Source organism: Anastrepha ludens, chromosome 5 (assembly GCF_028408465.1).
Source record: "Anastrepha ludens isolate Willacy chromosome 5, idAnaLude1.1, whole genome shotgun sequence".
Lineage (NCBI taxonomy): Eukaryota > Metazoa > Arthropoda > Insecta > Diptera > Tephritidae > Anastrepha > Anastrepha ludens.
In genome coordinates, this window is record NC_071501.1 from 54,009,037 (window position 1) to 54,028,930 (window position 19,894).

Sequence of the window (19,894 nt, forward strand, 5' to 3'; positions counted from 1 at the left end):
AACACTATACAAGGCTCTCATCATACCCGCCTTAACGTACGGCGCAGAAGCGTGTACGATGACAACATCCGATGGAACGTCACTTGGAATGTTTGAGAGAAAGATTCTGCGTAAGATTTTTGGACCTTTGCACGTTGGCAACGGCAAATATCGCAGGCGATGGAACGATAAGCTGTATGAGCTTTACGACGACATAGACATAGCGAAGCAAATAAAGATCCAGCGGCTACGCTGGCTGGGTCATGTCGGCCGAATGGATACAAACGTTTCGGCTTTGGAAGTATTCGATGCGGTACCAGCTCGTAGTAGCAGAGGAAGAGGAAGGTCTCCTTTGCGTTGAAAAGATCAGGTGGAGAAGGACTTGGCTTCACTACGTGTGTCCAACTGGTGCCGTTTAGCACGAGATAGAAACGACTGGCGCGGTTTGTTAAACTCTACCAAAATCGCGTAAGTGGTTATCGCGCCAATTAAGAAGAAGAAGAATCCAATCATATAATTTTAATAAGCACATATAAAAAAGGTATTTTAATTCTTCCGTCAGCGTATGAGTTAAGCTCTCGTATTTGTTAAAAAAAAAGTAGCTTGAAAATTATGCACCACTTACCAATAAATAATTTTCCTTAAATTTTTGTTCTCTTTAAAACACTAATACCATGTTTCAATTATTTTTTATTTATTTTATGTCGTCATTTGTCACAAAAAAACTGTCAAAGCTATGTAATAATTGTACACAGCGGAGTGAACGACACGTACAACATCAAAAGATAATTCAAGAAGTTGAAGCAACAAAAGTGTCTCTGCATGAACACGGTCTTACTGGGTTCCAGTTTGCAGGTTAGAGTTGGATACAGTTTAGAGAGTGTAAAAATACAAACTATCGAAAGCATTTAGTTCTTCTGTTATCAACCCTGTATGCTACATATAAATCGTTAGCAAGAAAAACGAGAAACATTGGGTGTTTGTGTGCGGTATTCCTCTCGTTAGTTTTAGTTGTTCGTTCGTTCAATATGTCTGATTCGCTTTTTGCGAATATGCTTCGGGTCCGTCATTTGGTAAAAAGTAAAATTTATATCTGCGCACTGTAAAAATAATTTCTTTTTTGTGTTATTACTGTGTGTTACATCAAAAGTAAATAGATGCAGTACAACTCCGTAGTGAACATAGAAGGACCTAAAAATAAGATTAGAAATCGTTAGTTGAAAGAAAGACTGAAAACGAATCGAAAGTCTTTGAAAATCGTTGGTATTGTGGCATCAGGAAGTCTGATGGAAAAAAAAGTGAAAGACAGCGTTAGTGAGCCGAAAAAAGATAAAAAAGTAAGATATAAAAACCTTTAACTTCTTCTCTCAAAAAAATAGTATAGAAAACTTAATCTACTTATTCTGTTTATTGTGTTTATTAAAAGATCGCCATCGGCTTGTGCCACTATAAATGCGTGTATAACTGTTGTCAACGAGTCTGACGACAAGTGAAACTTTTTAATATAAAATTTTATTTAATTGAAACAACTTTTCTAAAAAACACGAAGAAGTATATGTACACATAAGAATAATTTTTCTGAACCCCGAAAAAAGGTGAATACAAAGTTTATGTGAGGCGCGCCTAACAAGATTATTTATGTTTACTTTTTGTAATGTAATAATCCCTACAAATTTTACGGGCATTTACTATAATTTAAATTCGAATTGGGGAATTACTTCTACAATAAAATATTTCATTAGCGCACGTCGCCAAACTAAACTTATGTACATATGTATATACATTTTTTTGTGAAGTCGAAGCTGTTTGAAGTGAGACACATATGCTACCAATATAAAACGTTTGCTCCCAAGCTTGGCTGTTTATAAAAATTTCTTTATTTTGTGTTATGTACGGATGTAATGAGCTCTGCAAAAGTGCGTATGGTATTTGCTATGTAATATGCAACTTCGTTACTCGGGAATGTGCGTTATATCTTTGGCGATGGAAAAAACCTTAATTATATAAAAAAAAACCCTATAATCGATGCATACATATTAGTACATTACTTTATACTAAAACTTGGCGTATAGGAAAAACATTTCTTACAAACATGTTCAACTCCTCAGTTTTCCATGTAGCAGATTTTTTTATTTATGTGTAAGGCATAAAATGTCGAAATAACACCCTAAAATTATGTGAATTCATACAAATGCATCTGTTTGTATGGTTGTGGAGTTTTTGAATAATTTTTACATATAGTGGTTTCGCCACTATTTAGGTAGATGAAGAAATGTACTTTATATGCAACCAATTTTGCGTATTTTTTCTGACCTGTACACAATTTTTTGGAGTTTCGTTTCTTTTTCTTTGCTTTGAAAGTACATAATTAAAATTTTAGATCTGTGCTTACGTCGCAAATAAGTTTTGTTAAAGCCTTTATACTTTTACATGCACTTTATTAGGGAACTGTAAAAACCGAGCCTATGCAAAGAAAACATAACCTCAAAATTAAAAATTTTTTAAATATGTATTTACAAGGTGCTAATGAACACTACATGGTATAAGATTATAACTTTATCTGAATCCAAAACTTTACAACATCTAAGTGTCGAATAAGTAGTATTTATTTCATTATATCGTAATTATTACATTCGAATTATCTATCTCTGGTTCTACAAAATCAATATGGGCGACAGCCGACACCATCTAGTCGAACACAAAACTACAATATTTCCATATGGCCCTGAGCTTAGTTAAAAAAAGGTTTCTTTGCACAAACCTGTAGCATTAGAGTTATTAAAGAAAATAAATTGCTGTTTTTTTTAAATATGGAGCGTTCGCTGTAGTCGAATGACTGGAGCGTGACTACCATTCGGAAGGGCACAGGTTGAAACCCCAGGACGAAATACCAATTGATAGAAAAAGTCTAATGGTGGCCGCTACTCGGCAATTATATATATAATATATATTAAGCAGTATCTCGTTCTTTTGATTTTTGTGTGGTGAACTGAAATAATAACGGAAATCATCTGTGCTTATACAGTGCGTGGTAAAATATTAACTAAAAACAATTAAATTGTGTTTGCGGATGTCAGGAATATGTTTTTAAATATGATTTTTCCCAATAAATATAACAAAAATGATAAATGTGGAAGCTAGTTTTCAGCCAAGGCGAATTCAATTAAGGTGACTTCGCTAGTGCAACGACAAGAATGGTCGTTTGAATGTTAAATTTCTATGCGAATGTAAACGAATAAGGCAACAACGAAAAAACACTTTGACGTCCAAATCAGTTGCTATAGCGAATTCAACTTCTGTGGATTCGCCTTGATTATTAGCTAACGTTGAATTACATATTAATTCAAGGTAATACTGTTTCAAACAAATTTTATAGCACCGTTGCCATTTTTATGGGCATATAACTTTCTATAAGACCTAAAAAAATGGATAAATATAATACCTACGATTACAAGACAAAACAAAAAAGAAATCAGTTCGAATAGGTTAATACTGACACTAGTTTTTTGGGTGTATGGCCGAGCTCCTCCTCCTTTTTGTGGTGTGCGTCTTGATGTTGTTCCACAAATGCAGGGGCCCACAGTTTTAAACCGACTCCGAACGGCAGATATTTTTTATGAGGAGCTTTTTCATGGCAGAAATACACTCAGAGGTTTGCCATTGCCTGCCGAGGGGGACCGCTATTAGAAAAATGTTTTTCTTAATTGGTGTGTCACCGAGTTCGAACCTACGTTCTCTCTGTGAATTCCGAATGGTAGTCACGCACCAACCCTTTCGGCTACGGCGGTCGCCATGTTAGCTAATAATAATTTCAGTTTACTTATCAAAACCCTGCAGTTTTTAAATCTTCAAAATGCTAGTTATTGGATCTAAAGAAGAAATCGCGAATAAGACTCCAGCATCATTCTCTGTACATGGATGGGGAATGTTTATGCTGCTACAACAACAACAATTGGCATATAATATTTTATTTATTCTCCCCAGTGCCATGGCTATTAAATGGTTCATGTTTTCAACCTAGCATATACATGCGGTGGAGTGTTCTTTTCACAAAATGTTGCCTTTAATTCGGTAACAGGTATCATTTTCTAACCTACACAAAAAGTGAGGATAAGCGTTATCCTAATATATATTTACATATATATATTTGACGCGTAACCCCTTTTTGGGTGTTTGGCCGAGATCCTCCTCCTATTTGTGGCGTGCGTCTTGATGTTGGGGCGATAGCTATTACAAAAACCTTACTTCATTTTGGTGTTTCACCGAGATTCAACCTACGTTCTCTCTGAATTCCGAATGGTAGTCACGCACCAACCCATTCGGCTACGGCATGCGAAAACTTTTATTGTTACAAAACATTACAGTAAATTGTTAGATACATCGTTTCATGAAATAAGCTAAATTTGCATGTCATCATTATTTTCATTATATTCAATATGTTGGTAAGTGCACCTGTGCCTTTATACATATGCTTAATAGCTATCGAATCAGGGACTCGGTATATCAGTGAAGAAACATCCAGAGTGAGCTCCTCCTTTCTGACCGCTATAATGAAAGTGCCACATAGTGCTGGTTAAGAATATTTATTTTCGATAATTCTATCCGACCCAGGACACCAGGTCAGCGCATTCACCATTCAAGACCAGAACCCTCTCCTTATCCGCGCTGTCGAAGAGTTGCCCGATACTGAAGACGTACTGCCGCCATCCGACATGAAGCCATAGGTAATGATGCCATATGTTCAGCGAGAGGTTCGAGAGTCTCTGCAATTAGCAGAATCAGTGCTTCCCGAAAAGGTCCCTCTGACTTCTCCACCTTAGCCAGCTTCCTGTTGTGCGTAAAAAATTTTTTCCTGACTGGACAGACATGGGCTCGCTGACAGCCGACCGCTCATCGACGCATACAATTCGCTTAAAAGTACCAAAATACCGCCCAACATTCACAGCACGGCGGAAGTTCAGGGATCTTCTTACCATCGTCACAAAACGCCAGAGTGGGCCCGCCACTTTCATTCTTGGAAAGGTCTCTACAGGGGAAGCTTTCTCTTCGGACTTTTCTCTTATTGCCTTATTTATTGACTATTTATAAAAGAAAAGTATTAGCTAATTTGTGGGAAAACATTATTTGCAGAGGCGCCTTTTAATTAAAAAAAATCTCTTCACAAAAATTGCAGTTAAAACAAAAATGTTATAAAATTCAACATGAACACAATAATACTTCTTCATGCAGAGCAATAAAGGGGTACCTAATATTTAGTCATGTGGCCCCTATTCGGAATAAAGGCAGCACATTTTTGCTGCATCGAGTTCACTAAAACGTTTGTATCTTTGGATTGGGATCAGAAGTGATTGAAAAAATACAGAATACAGAAATATGGAATGGGAAAATAATCGAGTAACTGAAAGAGATTTAGTAGAAAACCTAGGCATCTCATTGGGCAGTGTAAGCAATATTTTGACTGAAGTATTAGATTTCATAAAACTGTGACTCAGTGGGTGCGGCACTCGCTAACAATGGAACAAAAACGTCTTTCCCAGTAATCATTTAGAACGTTTTCGAAATGAGTAAAGGGATTTTGTGCGTCGATTCATCATTATAGATGAGACTTGGGTTTATCACCAAAACGCTAAAGAGTGGTGTGACCCTGGTTTTTCGGTTCCGAAACGAGTTCTTGTCCAGAAATCGGCCAAGAGGGTCTTATCATCAGTTTTTTAGGATGTGAAATGAATTTTATTCGTGGATTACTTGACAATTGGTAAAACACTAAATTCTGTATATTATTTTAACCTTTTGACGACCTGAAGGAAAAACTTCGTGAAAAAATTCCCAGTTTGCAAAAGAAAAGAATTATTTAAAAATTCATCCGACACCTCATTTGCATCAGTAAGCAGGCATGCACGCATGCGGATAGTTGGATCAAGCGTTAAGAGGCATACCCGATTCCGGCCATGAGACTTTCCTCTTATTTGCCATGCTACTCTTTCTTTCTGCTCGCACATACCCCTTGCTTTCTTCTTATTTGTTTCAGATTGCCTCACGTAAGTTAAGACCCTATTCATCGAGTCAATTTGTTGTGAGAAAGTTTGAAATTTATATTATATTAAAATCACGCTTAACACAATCTGCACAATGAGCCAAGAAAGCTTAAATTTGAAGCAAATTTAAAATTTTCAAATTTATACAAATCGTTCCCAAATAATGACAGTATGTATGGTGTGAATAGATGGTGTAGGTATATTTATTTTGATATATGATTTAAATTGTATTTATATACTTTTAAATTTGACAGAAGTGGATTTTTTTAGTGACGTCAACACAGAAAATAAATAAAGTCTGTGTGCAAAGTTACTCATTTGTGAATCAATCAACGAATATTTTGATTTTTCAAGAAAGGAATAAAAATTAAGTGCCACGTGTTAAATTGTGGAAACAAACCAGGTAATAAAGCCTCCAAATGCAGCTTTTTACGTTGTTTCCGCCTATTCATCTTCTTACTTTTTTTTTCTTTATTACTGTGCTGACGTAACGGCCTAGGGTTGGGGCAATTTTGTGTTTTATCCTCGGTATAAATCATAGCCAAAAAAGTGTTAATAATAATAAGGTTTTCTCCTCTTTTTCTTTTCTTTAAAAATAAGATTTATGCCTCTTCGCCTCTAACTTGTAATTTATAATTAATTTACTTAAAATAGAGTAGTAAATACTATATCAATTATGTTTTAACAAAATCACTATATAATATATGTAATGTTTCTTCCCTTTTCTTTAATCTTATACAGCAAATACTTAACTTTTAAATTTAGTCAAAGTCATGTCGGCCAAAGTTTCTGCAGAGGTGACTTGTGTTTCGGCCGCATCAACATCAACAGCTGCTGTTAGTGGTAACACGACTCCAGCTAGACGCCTACGTACTCGGACTTCCACTGGAGGAAATGTAAGTGGTGGGGATTCAGGAAAAAAGTGCAGTAGTAACTCCAATGGAGCCGAACGCAGTACTTACTCATCAGATTCAAATAAAAACAGTGTTGAAGGAATCAATAGTATTGGTACAGGGACTTCGTCCACAGGAATCGCTTCAAGTGACAATAAACAAAGCGTTAACAGCTGCAGCGGTGTAACTGGATTAGCTAAAAAGTACCACAATAGTTGTCCACATCCAACAAATGATCGATGTCGGAGTAAACCATTAACACATTTACAACCTCACAGCTCAAGTACATTTAACTTGAATAAGACAGAAGAATTCCATTTTGATACTCCGGTTGAGTGCCCCGTTTTTCGTCCTACACAGGAAGAGTTCAAAAATCCCCTTGCTTATATTAGTAAGATTCGGCCAATTGCTGAGAAATGTGGTATTGCAAAAATCTTGCCACCTGAGTCATGGTCTCCACCATTTGCTGTCGACGTAGACAAATTGAAATTCACACCTCGGGTGCAACGCCTTAACGAATTGGAAGCAAAGACTCGAGTGAAGCTTAATTTCTTAGACCAAATTGCCAAATTTTGGGAACTTCAGGGCTCTTCATTGAAAATACCAATGGTAGAGCGTAAAGCGTTAGACTTGTATACCTTACATCGCATTGTTCAAGAAGAGGGCGGTATGGAACAAACAACGAAGGAACGCAAATGGGCAAAAGTAGCAAATCGTATGTCTTATCCATCGAGCAAAAGCGTTGGTGCGACATTGAAATCTCATTATGAACGCATACTTCATCCATTTGAGGTTTATACATCAGGCAAAGTACTAGGTTCTGGTACTGGAGCAGGAACTAGCGTGGATTCAGTGAAGCTCGAAGATGGCACTGATTATAAAGCTCACGAAATACCAACACGGCAACAAATTGCACCACCAAATGAAAACAACGCTCGTCGCTCTAAGCGCTTTGCAAATTCTAGTGCTAATTGTGGGCTGGGTAGCGGATCTGCATCTCGCAACTGCGTGAAGGTCGAAACAAAGGAGGATATTAAACGGGATCTGCTGCATTACTTCAATGCTGCAGGCGCTTCCACATCAGTAACTGGGGCACGTGGTCAAAGTTGTGGAACGACTTCAACCAATCCGACGGTTCAAAAAAAAGCACTAGATCCGCAATTGGTTGATCCTTTGCTGAAATATATTTGCCACATATGTAATCGCGGAGATGTAGAGGAATCAATGCTGTTATGCGACGGCTGCGATGACAGTTATCACACATTTTGCTTGCTACCTCCTCTATCCAGCATTCCAAAAGGTAAGTGCAGAATTAAGAAATTATATGGTATACGAAATTATATGCTAATTAATCTGGAATGTATTTTTTGGACATCGTTTTAAAAAACCTTATACGGAAGTAGTTTACCTTATATAGAAGTAGTTGGATATAGTTTTTTGAAAGAAAACATTGCTTTAGATTTGCAGACGCTTGAATCCAATTGGTTGGACATTTACCATCATCCACTAATAGGAGGAGTAGCTGGGCCTAACACCCTCAAATGGTGTTACCGCCAATTACATTATATTATTATTATATATATACATATATCGCATTCTTTGTAGCAACTACAAATAATAGTGAATTAATGTTTTGATCTAGAGTAAGTTCAATACATGCCAAACTACCTATTGATAGAAAAGTTTTCCATCTTTCAAAATGTAATTTTGTTCATGCTAATTTCTCAATGATTGCATTGGTTCTGACAGAATTTCCAATGCGGCCGGTTCCATTTCGCTATTAAGACAAAACATGCCAGACGTTTCTACAGGAAGATTTTTCACTGTACAATATTAGCATATCTCATTCATTAATCCAAAATGTCCATGAATAATGTAATCTGCCTCACACTGGTAATTAAAATCAGCTTTTTCCACTTGTTCCTGATGCCACGTGACTCTGGCGTTCGCCGATTTTTTTGTTGAATTTAATCGAATTACAATATTTTTTCCAGATCCAAATGCGAACAGAGCAAAAAACACTCAGTAAATACCAGAAATGGAATGTCTACTCATGGTGGTCCATAAAGTGCTTTCTTTTTTAATTGAAAAAAAAAAAAAAATTTCGGGATATTCGTTTATTCGAAAGAGGGAACATTCTCATTATTTATGCAGCGCGATTTCGTTCATGTGATTGCTTCGGTTGTTGGCTCTAATTCAGAAATGACTTGCTCCATATTCACTTTAAGGGCCTTGCTTATTAATACGACCACCAGGCAAAAATGCGTTTCGTCAGAAAAGTTGATTTTTACTTATTTTCAATAAACGCATTGTTTGGGTAACTCAAAAGTAACTTTGGAAATATGCTGCAATATTTCCCAACGTTGTTTAAACGGAAAGCAATTTTATTCCGCGGAGATATGATACTGACTTTCTGTCGCTGTCAAAAAAACATATGAATAAAAAATTTTCCTTTTGTTTTAAAATTTTTGGAAATAATCAAGAAATCTGATTAACGCAGAGTGATAGGCTTTTCAATGCTGCAATGAAATGCTGATGTGGACAATTAACAAAGAGATCCACGCCTTTATTGCGAAAGAAACTTAAAATTTTATTGGTCGCTTATTACGGGCTTCAAATTTGCAAAATAGTAAGCCGCAAAAGTGAACTCCAGTTGATGTTCTTACTTAGGTTTCGCTCGAGAAAAGATGATGTATTTGTCGACAACGCGACTCACTGTATGCTTGCCTGGCCACCAATGTGTCAATACTGCAAACGAATTTAAACAAGTAAAGATTTTGGTCCAGCGTGAAGCAATTGACGATGATAATGGTTTAGTTCGACGTCCAATGTTGAATTTTTCAGCCTTCAGGGCTTCTAAGTTTAAGAAGAAATTATAGTTAAATATTTCGCTTGATGAATCAATCGGTTTATGTTCTTAAATCACCATAATCCATTACTAGATGCACTCTCTAGATCATTGAAAATAACAAGTGTGGTCTACGTTTAATATCAGTGCTGTAGTAGAAATCAGTGTGCCCATAGTAGGAATCGCTTCGATATGTGATTTATCAAATGCATTTGCGAATTTTAAAGCTGTTGAATGGATAATCAGTAGTAGCTAACCTCGAAGAGGGCATCCGTTTCGGCTTTTCAGGAAAATCTATTATATGTAAGAAGATTGAGGTCAGCTGTCGTTTGGACCTCACAATAAATCCGAAGGCCGTATTTCCAAAGTGCAAAGCCCATAAACTCTTGAGGGGCCTCGTCCCTAGACAATATGTCTTATTTGACGGCGAGGAGCAATGTAATTCAGCTCCAAAAACACCTGATCGTGCCGTTGACGCAACAATCTCTGGTTTGCGAATAAGTATTTTAAGTGCGGTGAGACGGGACTTTGATCAAAGTAAAGCTGCTCTGCTTAAACCATGACATCAAATTGAAATATAAATATATGCAGCATATACACTGAAGAGCAAAACTGTAACAAAATGTAATACTTTCTATTTCAACACATTTTTTTTTAGACATGTTTTAACAAATCAAATATTTTTTTTGCATAACTTTATTGGCATGTATGTACTCTCTCTCTCAAACCGGTTTGGTGTCAATGCAACAACAACAACACTAGTAGCAAGCAATAATGCAAATAAAGACAAATGTTACAGTTTTGCACTCAACCCATTTTTTATTTTTTACAATAAATAAAATAAATATTAATAAGATGTCCAATATCCTTTGGATTTTTTCAGCTCGTGGATACGATTGGGCATACTTCGTGTATACCTCAAGACAAAGTCAGTCGGAATAGCATCCCATACATCGCGTGTTCGCTCCCACAGCTTATTAACTCCACTGGGCGGACTTGAATATTCGGCAAGCTTCGATTTTACATGACTCCATAAATTTTCGATTGGGTTCATGTCCGGTGATTGTGGAGGCCACTTCAAGTTACGAAATTTTTGGCGTTGCATCCAATTTCGTACAACATGTGCGGTGTGCTTAGGGTCATTGTCTTGCTGAAAAATTACTTTTTCAGCAGCAAGACCCATACTTTCCACTACACCCGGCAGATTTTGTTGCAATATGGCCAGGTATTCCTCTTTCCGCATTATACCGTCTATTCGTACTAAAGGACCCACACCATTTTTGGAAATGCAGCCCCACATCATAATGGAGTCACCACCATGTTTTACTGTCTGCTTGATGTGATGTGGCTGGACTGCATTTGGGTCTTTAACCCAATACCAGGCCCGACCATCTGACTGAAATCGATTGATTTTGGTTTCATCAGACCAAATAACCTGCAATCGTTTTGAAATTTTATGAAAAAAGGTCTTTTATAATCCATTTATAAAGACGTACCTGATCCCAATCTTCAACTGTCCAGCTTTGGTGAGCCGCAACAAAATCCCGCCTCAACCGCACATGTCTTTTTGTCAGCATTGGCTTGGTTTTCTTCTCCGCTGCCTTTAGCCTCAGTTTTGACAGGCTGCGCCTGGCTGTCCACTGACTGGCATCAATATCCAGCATCTTTAGTGCTTCTTTGGGAGTGACCGCCTTGCTGCTTGTTACCAAATTTGCCAGATGGCGGGCATCGCGGTCGCTTATCTTCCTTGGCCGGCCTCCTTTGTTACTGGGAACAGCGTCTGGTACATTTTTCCGCAGCCTTTGCACAGCCATGTGGCTCACTTCGAATTTTTTAGCTATTTTTCTTATAGACTCGCCCTTCTTCAGCAAATCAATTATTTGGCGTTGTACTTCCCGATTTAACATTTTGTCTTATTCACGGTCACGTTTATAATAATTAAAAATCCACCAAATATATAATTACGAGAAAAATAACTGAAAATTTGAAAATTAAGAGTGAGTGCAAAACTGTAACATTTGTCTTTATTTGCATTATTGCTTGCTACTAGTGTTGTTGTTGCATTGACACCAAACCGGTTTGAGAGAGAGAGTACATACATGCCAATAAAGTTATGCAAAAAAAATATTTGATTTGTTAAAACATGTCTAAAAAAAAATGTGTTGAAATAGAAAGTATTACATTTTGTTACAGTTTTGCTCTTCAGTGTATATGTATATATATATATATATAATTGGCGCGTATATCCTTTTTGGGTATTTGGCCGAGCTCCTCCTCCTATTTGTGGCGTGCGTCTTGATGTTGTTCCACAAATGGAGGGACCTACAGTTTCAACCCGACTCCGAACGGCAGATATTTTTATGAGGAGCTTTTTCTTGGCAGAATTACACTCGGAGGTTTGGCATTGCCTGCTGAGGTGCGACCGCTATTAGAAAAATATTTTTATTAATTTTGGTGTTTCACCGGGACTCGAACCTACGTTCTCTCTATGAGTTCCGAATGATAGCCACGCTCCAACCCATTCGGCTACGGCAGCCGCATGGGCCGATAAATTTGCGTTGCAAGAAGCACAGCACTTTTGGGGGGAACGGGGAGGACTACGTATTTTATTTTTTAATACGATTCGTGCATTGTACATTTATAAACGAATTGAAGTTGTTTCGCCCGTAGTGCAATGGTCTGCTAACTGAGTGCTTGGACTTGTCCAACCCCCCACAAATCTAATCCTGAGGTTTACTTAAACCCATTTTACGGTGTTATGTTCTGAAGAGCATCATCGCTACATCGGAAAGCTGAAAAGTGCACTTACACAAAAAGTTTTCACTTAATTGGCATACGCAGTGCTACTACTGAAATAGTTTAATAGCGAGTCTCTAATAAGATCTGGGTTGGCTGTACATCATCGTTAGTCTAAGAGAAAAGTAGAACTTTCAGCATTTTTATTAATATATATCCCGCATTAAGATGAATTTGTTAACTACATCATTTAAAAAATATTTTCCGATTCCAGGCGAGTGGCTTTGTCCACGTTGTGTTGTGGAAGAGGTAAGCAAGCCTACTGAAGCGTTTGGATTCGAGCAGGCTGAGCGAGAGTATACATTGCAACAATTTGGACAAATGGCAGACCAGTTTAAAATGGATTATTTCCGTAAACCAGTTCATCTAGTACCTACACATTTAGTGGAGCGCGAATTTTGGCGTATTGTTTCTTCGATCGATGAAGATGTAACGGTAGAATATGGAGCTGATTTGCATACCATGGACCACGGTTCGGGATTTCCCACAAAAAGCTCTTTGTATCTACTGCCTGGCGATCAGGAGTATGCTGAATCTAGTTGGAATTTAAATAATTTGCCACTACTAGAGGACTCTATATTGGGTCATATCAACGCGGATATAAGTGGTATGAATGCACCATGGATGTATGTAGGAATGTGTTTTGCAGCTTTTTGTTGGCACAACGAAGATCATTGGAGTTACTCCATTAACTATTTGCACTGGGGAGAACCAAAAACATGGTACGGTGTGCCGGGTTTTTGGGCTGAGCAATTTGAAGAAACTATGAAGCAGGCAGCTCCAGAACTTTTTGCTTCCCAACCGGATTTACTTCATCAACTAGTGACTATAATGAATCCCAATATTTTAATGAATAACGGAGTACCTGTTTATCGAACAGATCAAAACGCTGGAGAATTTGTGATTACATTCCCTCGGGCATACCATGCCGGTTTCAATCAGGGATACAATTTTGCTGAGGCTGTCAATTTTGCACCAGCTGACTGGCTGAAAATGGGTCGTGAGTGCGTTAATCATTATTCAATGCTGCGTCGTTTTTGCGTTTTCTCTCATGATGAGCTTGTATGTAAAATGGCCTTGGAACCAGCTAAATTGACATTTGGAATTGCAACTGCTTGTTATATTGACATGGCAGAAATGGTAGATTCAGAAAAGAAATTGCGAAAATCTTTGCTTGAGTGGGGCGTGACGCGTGCTGAACGGAAAGCATTCGAACTAGTTACAGACGACGAACGGCATTGTCAAGAGTGCAATACCACTTGCTTTTTATCAGCTGTTTCCTGCGAATGCACTAAGTCAATTGTTTGCCTTCGCCATTACACAGTTCTTTGCGACTGTCTGCCAGAGAAGCACACGCTTCTTTATAGGTATACACTAGATGAAATGCCTTTAATGTTGCAAAAACTTAAAGCCAAAGCGCAAAGTTTTGAACGGTGGTTATCGCGATGTCGGGACATTGTCGATGCAAATACACCTACTTCAGTACCGCTAGTTGAATTACAGGAATTATGCAAAGAAGCTGAGGTTAAGAAATTCCCATCATCACTACTAATAGATCGTTTAAATTCAGCTATAGTTGAAGCTGAAAAATGCGTGACCGTCATTCAGCAATTAGGAATAAACAAGGTAAAAGCATTTATATTATTGTATATTTTATATGTATATTCTTGTGTTTTATTAATATTATTTATAGCGGATATATACAATATAAACCTAACTTAGTTAGGGTGTTTTACGTAGAATAAAATAGTACTGATTTTTTTTACAAATGTTAAAAAATGATAGTTTCCGCCTAAATGTCAACGTACACAATTTTTCAAGTTCGAGTTAATTTCTTAAATTCAAATTAACTATTTAAATGGAAATCCAATATTTGTTTATTAATATTTGTAGTGAAGTTCTACAATTTATAAATGATGCGTGACTCAAAACCATTACATTTAATTTCGTTTAGAATGGATAGCGACTGTTGAGGTCGATACTATCAATATTAAATTATACCTTGTATACTTTTTTTGCTTCTCAGAATATCGAATAAGGCAATACTAATACCAATATTGAATTTATAATAGGTTCGCACGCGTTCCGACAATAACCAGGAAGCAGCTCAATATAAACTTACAATGGAGGAATTGGAGTTGTTTGTGCAGGAAATCGACAATTTATGTTGTATTATAGAAGAAGGCACATCTGTACGCGAACTTCTTGTTCTTGGCAAACAATTTTTGGAACGTGCAAACGCTTTACTGCATCGGTCAATTGACTCAATGGAAGAGCCAGAAATAGAGCAATTGATCAGTGAAGGAAATTCACTTCGAATAGAACTACCACAGATGAATCAATTGTTTATGCGCCAGAAGCAAATGAAATGGTATAAACTTTCGCAAGGTATGCGAAATTCTAGTACCAAAGTAACCTATAGTGACATAAAAAACTTGCTGGGCAGTGCGGCGGCTGAATTAGATCCAACTGATCCAATAATAGATAAAGAAATGCGAAAGTTACAAGAGATAGGAGCCGCTATTGAAGCATGGGAAAAGCAGGCTACACGATATTTCCGATGCACTACACAGCAGCATGAGCTAGATGACATTGAGGAGTTCCTTAAAACGGCTGCCGAAATAGACGGTCAGGTGCCATCATTTATAACACTTAAAGACGCATTGCGCAAAGCTAAAGAGTGGCTTCGTTCAGTAGAACAACTGCAGACGAATGACCATTTCCCCTACTGTCATACTCTAGAAGCAATTGTGCAGCGGGGCCAAAACATTCCTATTCCGCTTGAGGAGTTGAAGCGTATGCAGGGGCATTTAAATAGCGCACATGAGTGGAAAGACAACACCGCTCGGGTGTTTTTGAAGAAACAAACTTTTTTTACTTTGCTCGAAGTATTAATGCCCCGCTCTGAATCCGTCATTATCGATTCAGATTTAAAGCAGCCCTTTGAAGACGATTTTGTAAAAGAAATGAATCCTGCACAAATTGTAGATTCCTTTAAGAAGGCTGAAGAGAAAGAACTACGCGATATGCGCGAACTGCGACGTCAAAATATGTCAAAAAACCCATTAAAAGACATGTATTGCTTATGTAAAAACTCGTTTCAAGGAGTTATGTATAATTGTCAACTCTGCCGTGATTGGTTCCATGAGGACTGCGTAGCGCCACCTTTGGGAATGTCGAGTATATCTTTAGGGAATAGTAATATTTCACGACTTAAATGGCTTTGTCCGTCGTGTGTTCGATCCAAGCGTCCGCGACTTGAAATTATTCTTCCGTTGCTGGTGTCACTACAGCGTTTGCCTATACGTTTACCAGAAGATGAAGCATTGCGCTGTCTCGCGGAACGCGCTATGAATTGGCAAGATCGAGCTCGAAAGGTATTGACTAGTCCAGATGTAACCGCCGCTCTCGAAGCAATAATAATACAGCAACGTAAACAAAAACGCAAAGGTGTGTGTGCTACTGCTGGGGTATTGGGAGGAAGTAATTCACGTAAACAACATCGACTAAGTGGCAATTGCAACTCCAAGGATACTGCTGCTACTTCTGATAACCCAGATAGTACTGATGATGATGACGAAGAGTTGGGCCGCTTGCATATTGTGGAAGATAATTTCAGTAACGAGGAGGAAGATCTCTCGAATGTCGATGCTGCTCCACCTCCCGAGTTACAAAAGCTTTTGTCGGATAGTGAAAAAGAAAATTTAAATGATTTAATGATGGAAGGTGATCTCCTTGAAGTGTCACTAGATGAATCCCAAGAATTATGGCGTATTTTATCAGCTATTCAGCCAGTGTGTGCTGCCGAAGCAGCTGCACTCCAAAAACAACATCAAATAAAACAAAAACAAACTGTGCAATCAACATCTAACGTTAATTCAGCTGCAGAAGATTCAAATGATAGCCTATTAGTACAGAGCAGCCCTAACAGTAATAGTGGTAGTTTAAGCGGTCGAACTCCCACCGGAGGTAATAAAAAACGGCGATCATTAGAACCAGTTACTAGCAGTTGTCCAATGCAGCGCAAAAAGACTGCAACACCTAATAAATCTTATACTTCTTCAGTGAAAAAGTCTACACGCAAATCAACAACAGATACATATAGTAAACAACTTCAACCCGATGATGCTCTCGACAGTAAACAAGCAAATGGTGGGAGCACTACTCCCAACTCGAACACACTTTCTGGGCAGAAAAAACGTAAACGAGTGGGAGCTAATGCAAACAACAGTGGCAATACCGTTGGCCAAAAAAAGCACTCGCAACGTACCCAAACAGCACAACAAGAAGACGATGAAGAAGAGTGTCGGGCAGAAAACTGTCATAAACCAACTGGTCGTGAAGTTGATTGGGTGCAGTGCGATGGAGGCTGCAATGAATGGTTTCATATGTATTGCGTTGGACTGAATCGAAGTCAAATAAAAGCCGATGATGATTATTTCTGTATACGTTGCTCTAAAACAATGGCAATGGGGCCAGTGGTAGCAAGTAGCGCTAACAATATTGCCGCGTCTGTAATTGAGACCACACCAACAACTACAGCGTCTAATTCAAATGGAAGCAGCAACAGTATGATGGTAACAGGAGCAACAGGAGCAACAGGCCCGACAACCCAGCAACAAACGTCAGCCCAATCCACTGGTTCCGCGTCGAAGGGTCGAGCACAAATAGCACGATAAATTATATATATATATATATATATATAAGAGAACACAGGCTCTATAGATTTTCGTGTTGTTTGCACTTTCGTTAGGCAAGAAGAAGAGAACTTAATAAATCGCAGAATCCTAATTCCGCTTGCATTTTCAAGGTCCAGCAAATGCCAAACGAGGCGAAACACCTTAAGCCGTATGTGAAGCATTCTCAAATGTATATGGTGCACTTGAAAAAGATGTAGAATTATAATTATTTATGTGAAGAAAAAAATGTATCCGTAGGAAGTTTAAAGGATTAATTGCTAACTGCTGCAGCGTTAATTATTTGGAATCGATTCTAATTTTCGAGTCGAAAATAATTTTCGTTAAGAATTCTGTTCTTTAAATTATGACTTAAATTATTTAAAATTTGAAATAATTTATTATTTATGTCATTTTGCTTAATAAAACTGGGGCAAGCTAAACAATAAAAAAGCAAAGCGGATTATAATTAAAATAATTAATTTCAGTCAAACAGTAGAAATTATACGCTGCATTCATTACAATTGTTAAGTAAATTTTTAATTTCGAAGTTTTTGAAAGTTGTTTTGTGAAACAAGGTATTGATTTGAAGATATAAACCAAGTTAGATCCAACCGGTACTTGATAATTAATTCAACGTAAATTTATATGGCTTAAAGATCTGAAATTAAATTACTCTACAAAATATTTTTTCAGACATGAGTGAATTGCGCCCTGTATATACTTTACAATAAACTGTTATGTAATAAGAGGGTAGATCCGCTTTACCTACTTATGTTATAGCGCTAAACCTGTGTTGAATATTGAAAAGCAGAGACAACGAGTCTTTGATACATATTCGTACTAAAATAGTGCCACTTAAACTTTACTTGCTTATTTCAGTACATTTAATCGTTCCTTATTAGATACCTTAAATCACGAAGTAACGTTCTAAAACTTCATACGAATAAGTGTTATTGTTTAGATTAATTTACGATTTATTTTTGGCTTATTATTTTGGCTTACCCTTAAAAAATAAGATGTTTCACATTTAATTCATTGAAAATAATTGGTTTGGCTTTAATGCAATTTTTCGACTAAAGTATGCTTTGTACATTTATTTTAAAATTCATAATTATTTGATTGGTATAGAAAATATCAGGTTTGGTAATATAACATAACAGGGATCGAGTGGGATCTAGACATATTACATACATATATACATCGTAAAACGTATTAATGATATGCATAGTTAAGTTATCTTAAGTCTTAGTAGGCAAATACATATATAATTATTTACTCAAGTGAGTACGAGCGTTCAATTACAAGTATTCAATTTTTAACATTTCACGTTAACTCCAGTTCGTTTTCTTTAAATATTACTCTTTAGCCTCTTGAAATAGGAAAGTAAAGAGATCTTTCATTGCTATGCACGTAACGACGGCAACACGTTGCTTGAAAACCAACTTACCATTTGCATACGATACTCAAATAACTCCATCGCATTATGGGTGAAATTCGAAAATGAGTTCAATTAATATTCATTCAAAATGGTCATCAAATATTTTATTCCGAATATTCGAAAGAAATTCAAAATCAATAAATGATAATTTTGGGACCTTGCAAATAGTATCATTGCATAAAAATAGAGCAGTTTAAGCGTTGAAAATAGAAGTAAAATATTTCACATACTTTATGAAGCTGATAAAATCGATAATGAATTTTTATATTTACATATGTGTATATATACATATGTATGTATATACGTAAAATGAAAGTATGGATATTGTATGTATAAAATGAAGTAAATGATAACATAACCATTAACACGAATTTTAACGTCTTGATCACTCTCATGTAAATGTCCTATCGTGTTCAAACATATGAATGAGGACTTTCTTGAAAACAAATTATCCTATTTTTACATTCATTTCGTACCGTTTTCTACAGAAATATCGTTTAACTACGGAATTATCTTTTCCATGGGCCTTTTTTTAATGAAATATTTAAATTTAATTGATGTATGTAAATGTTATTTTTTAAACTGAATTCAATATTTTGTTTGCGTTTTAGTTCAAATGGAACCCAGTCCTATATTTTCAATATTTATTGGTGTGCACAAACTTTTTTCGTCATATTGGAAATTATACTCTAGGAACTATAATTATTAGAAAACTTTTTAGTACCTCATCTCAATCAAAAATCTGTTAAAATAAACTGTTCAAACAAGAGGAACCCAACACAAACCCAAAATTGCTATTTTAATTTGAATATGTATATGTAAAATAGAACTTATACTAAATATATACAAACAACTAAATTTAATATAGTAAGTAATGATTTCATGTAATTCTGTACGATAAATAAATCAAGTAGTAATAAAATGCCTTCTTCTGCTTCATATACGCGGTAAATATAGGGCATCCGGGAAGCATACTCATGGTAGCTGCCCGTAGGGGCAATTTTTGTCGGTTCAATCATAGAGTAAGTAATAACATGGAAGTGCAATCACTCAATTTTCAGCAAACGGTCATATCGATGCGGGCGGTCGGTGAGGAAAATCAAAGAGGCTAGCAACGTTGTCTACACAAAAAGTAAGCGATGCAGCGAAGCAAGTGCGGTGCCGATTTGTCTTCCCCTAAGCTCTGAGCAAGCGTACGATAAACGTACATCTTCTTCATGATTGTC

At 36.9% G+C, this 19,894-nt stretch overlaps 1 protein-coding gene across 1 annotated transcript; it reads left to right on the forward strand.

Moving 5' to 3' along the window:
• Positions 1-914: 914 nt before the first annotated feature.
• On the forward strand, positions 915-19,590 carry LOC128865211 (lysine-specific demethylase lid). Its single transcript, XM_054105332.1, has 4 exons — positions 915-1,316; positions 6,756-8,207; positions 12,766-14,177; positions 14,624-19,590. Exons 2-4 carry the CDS (start codon positions 6,788-6,790, stop codon positions 17,228-17,230), a joined length of 5,439 nt encoding a protein of 1,812 aa, XP_053961307.1. The 5' UTR covers positions 915-1,316; positions 6,756-6,787; the 3' UTR covers positions 17,231-19,590.
• Positions 19,591-19,894: the final 304 nt, after the last annotated feature.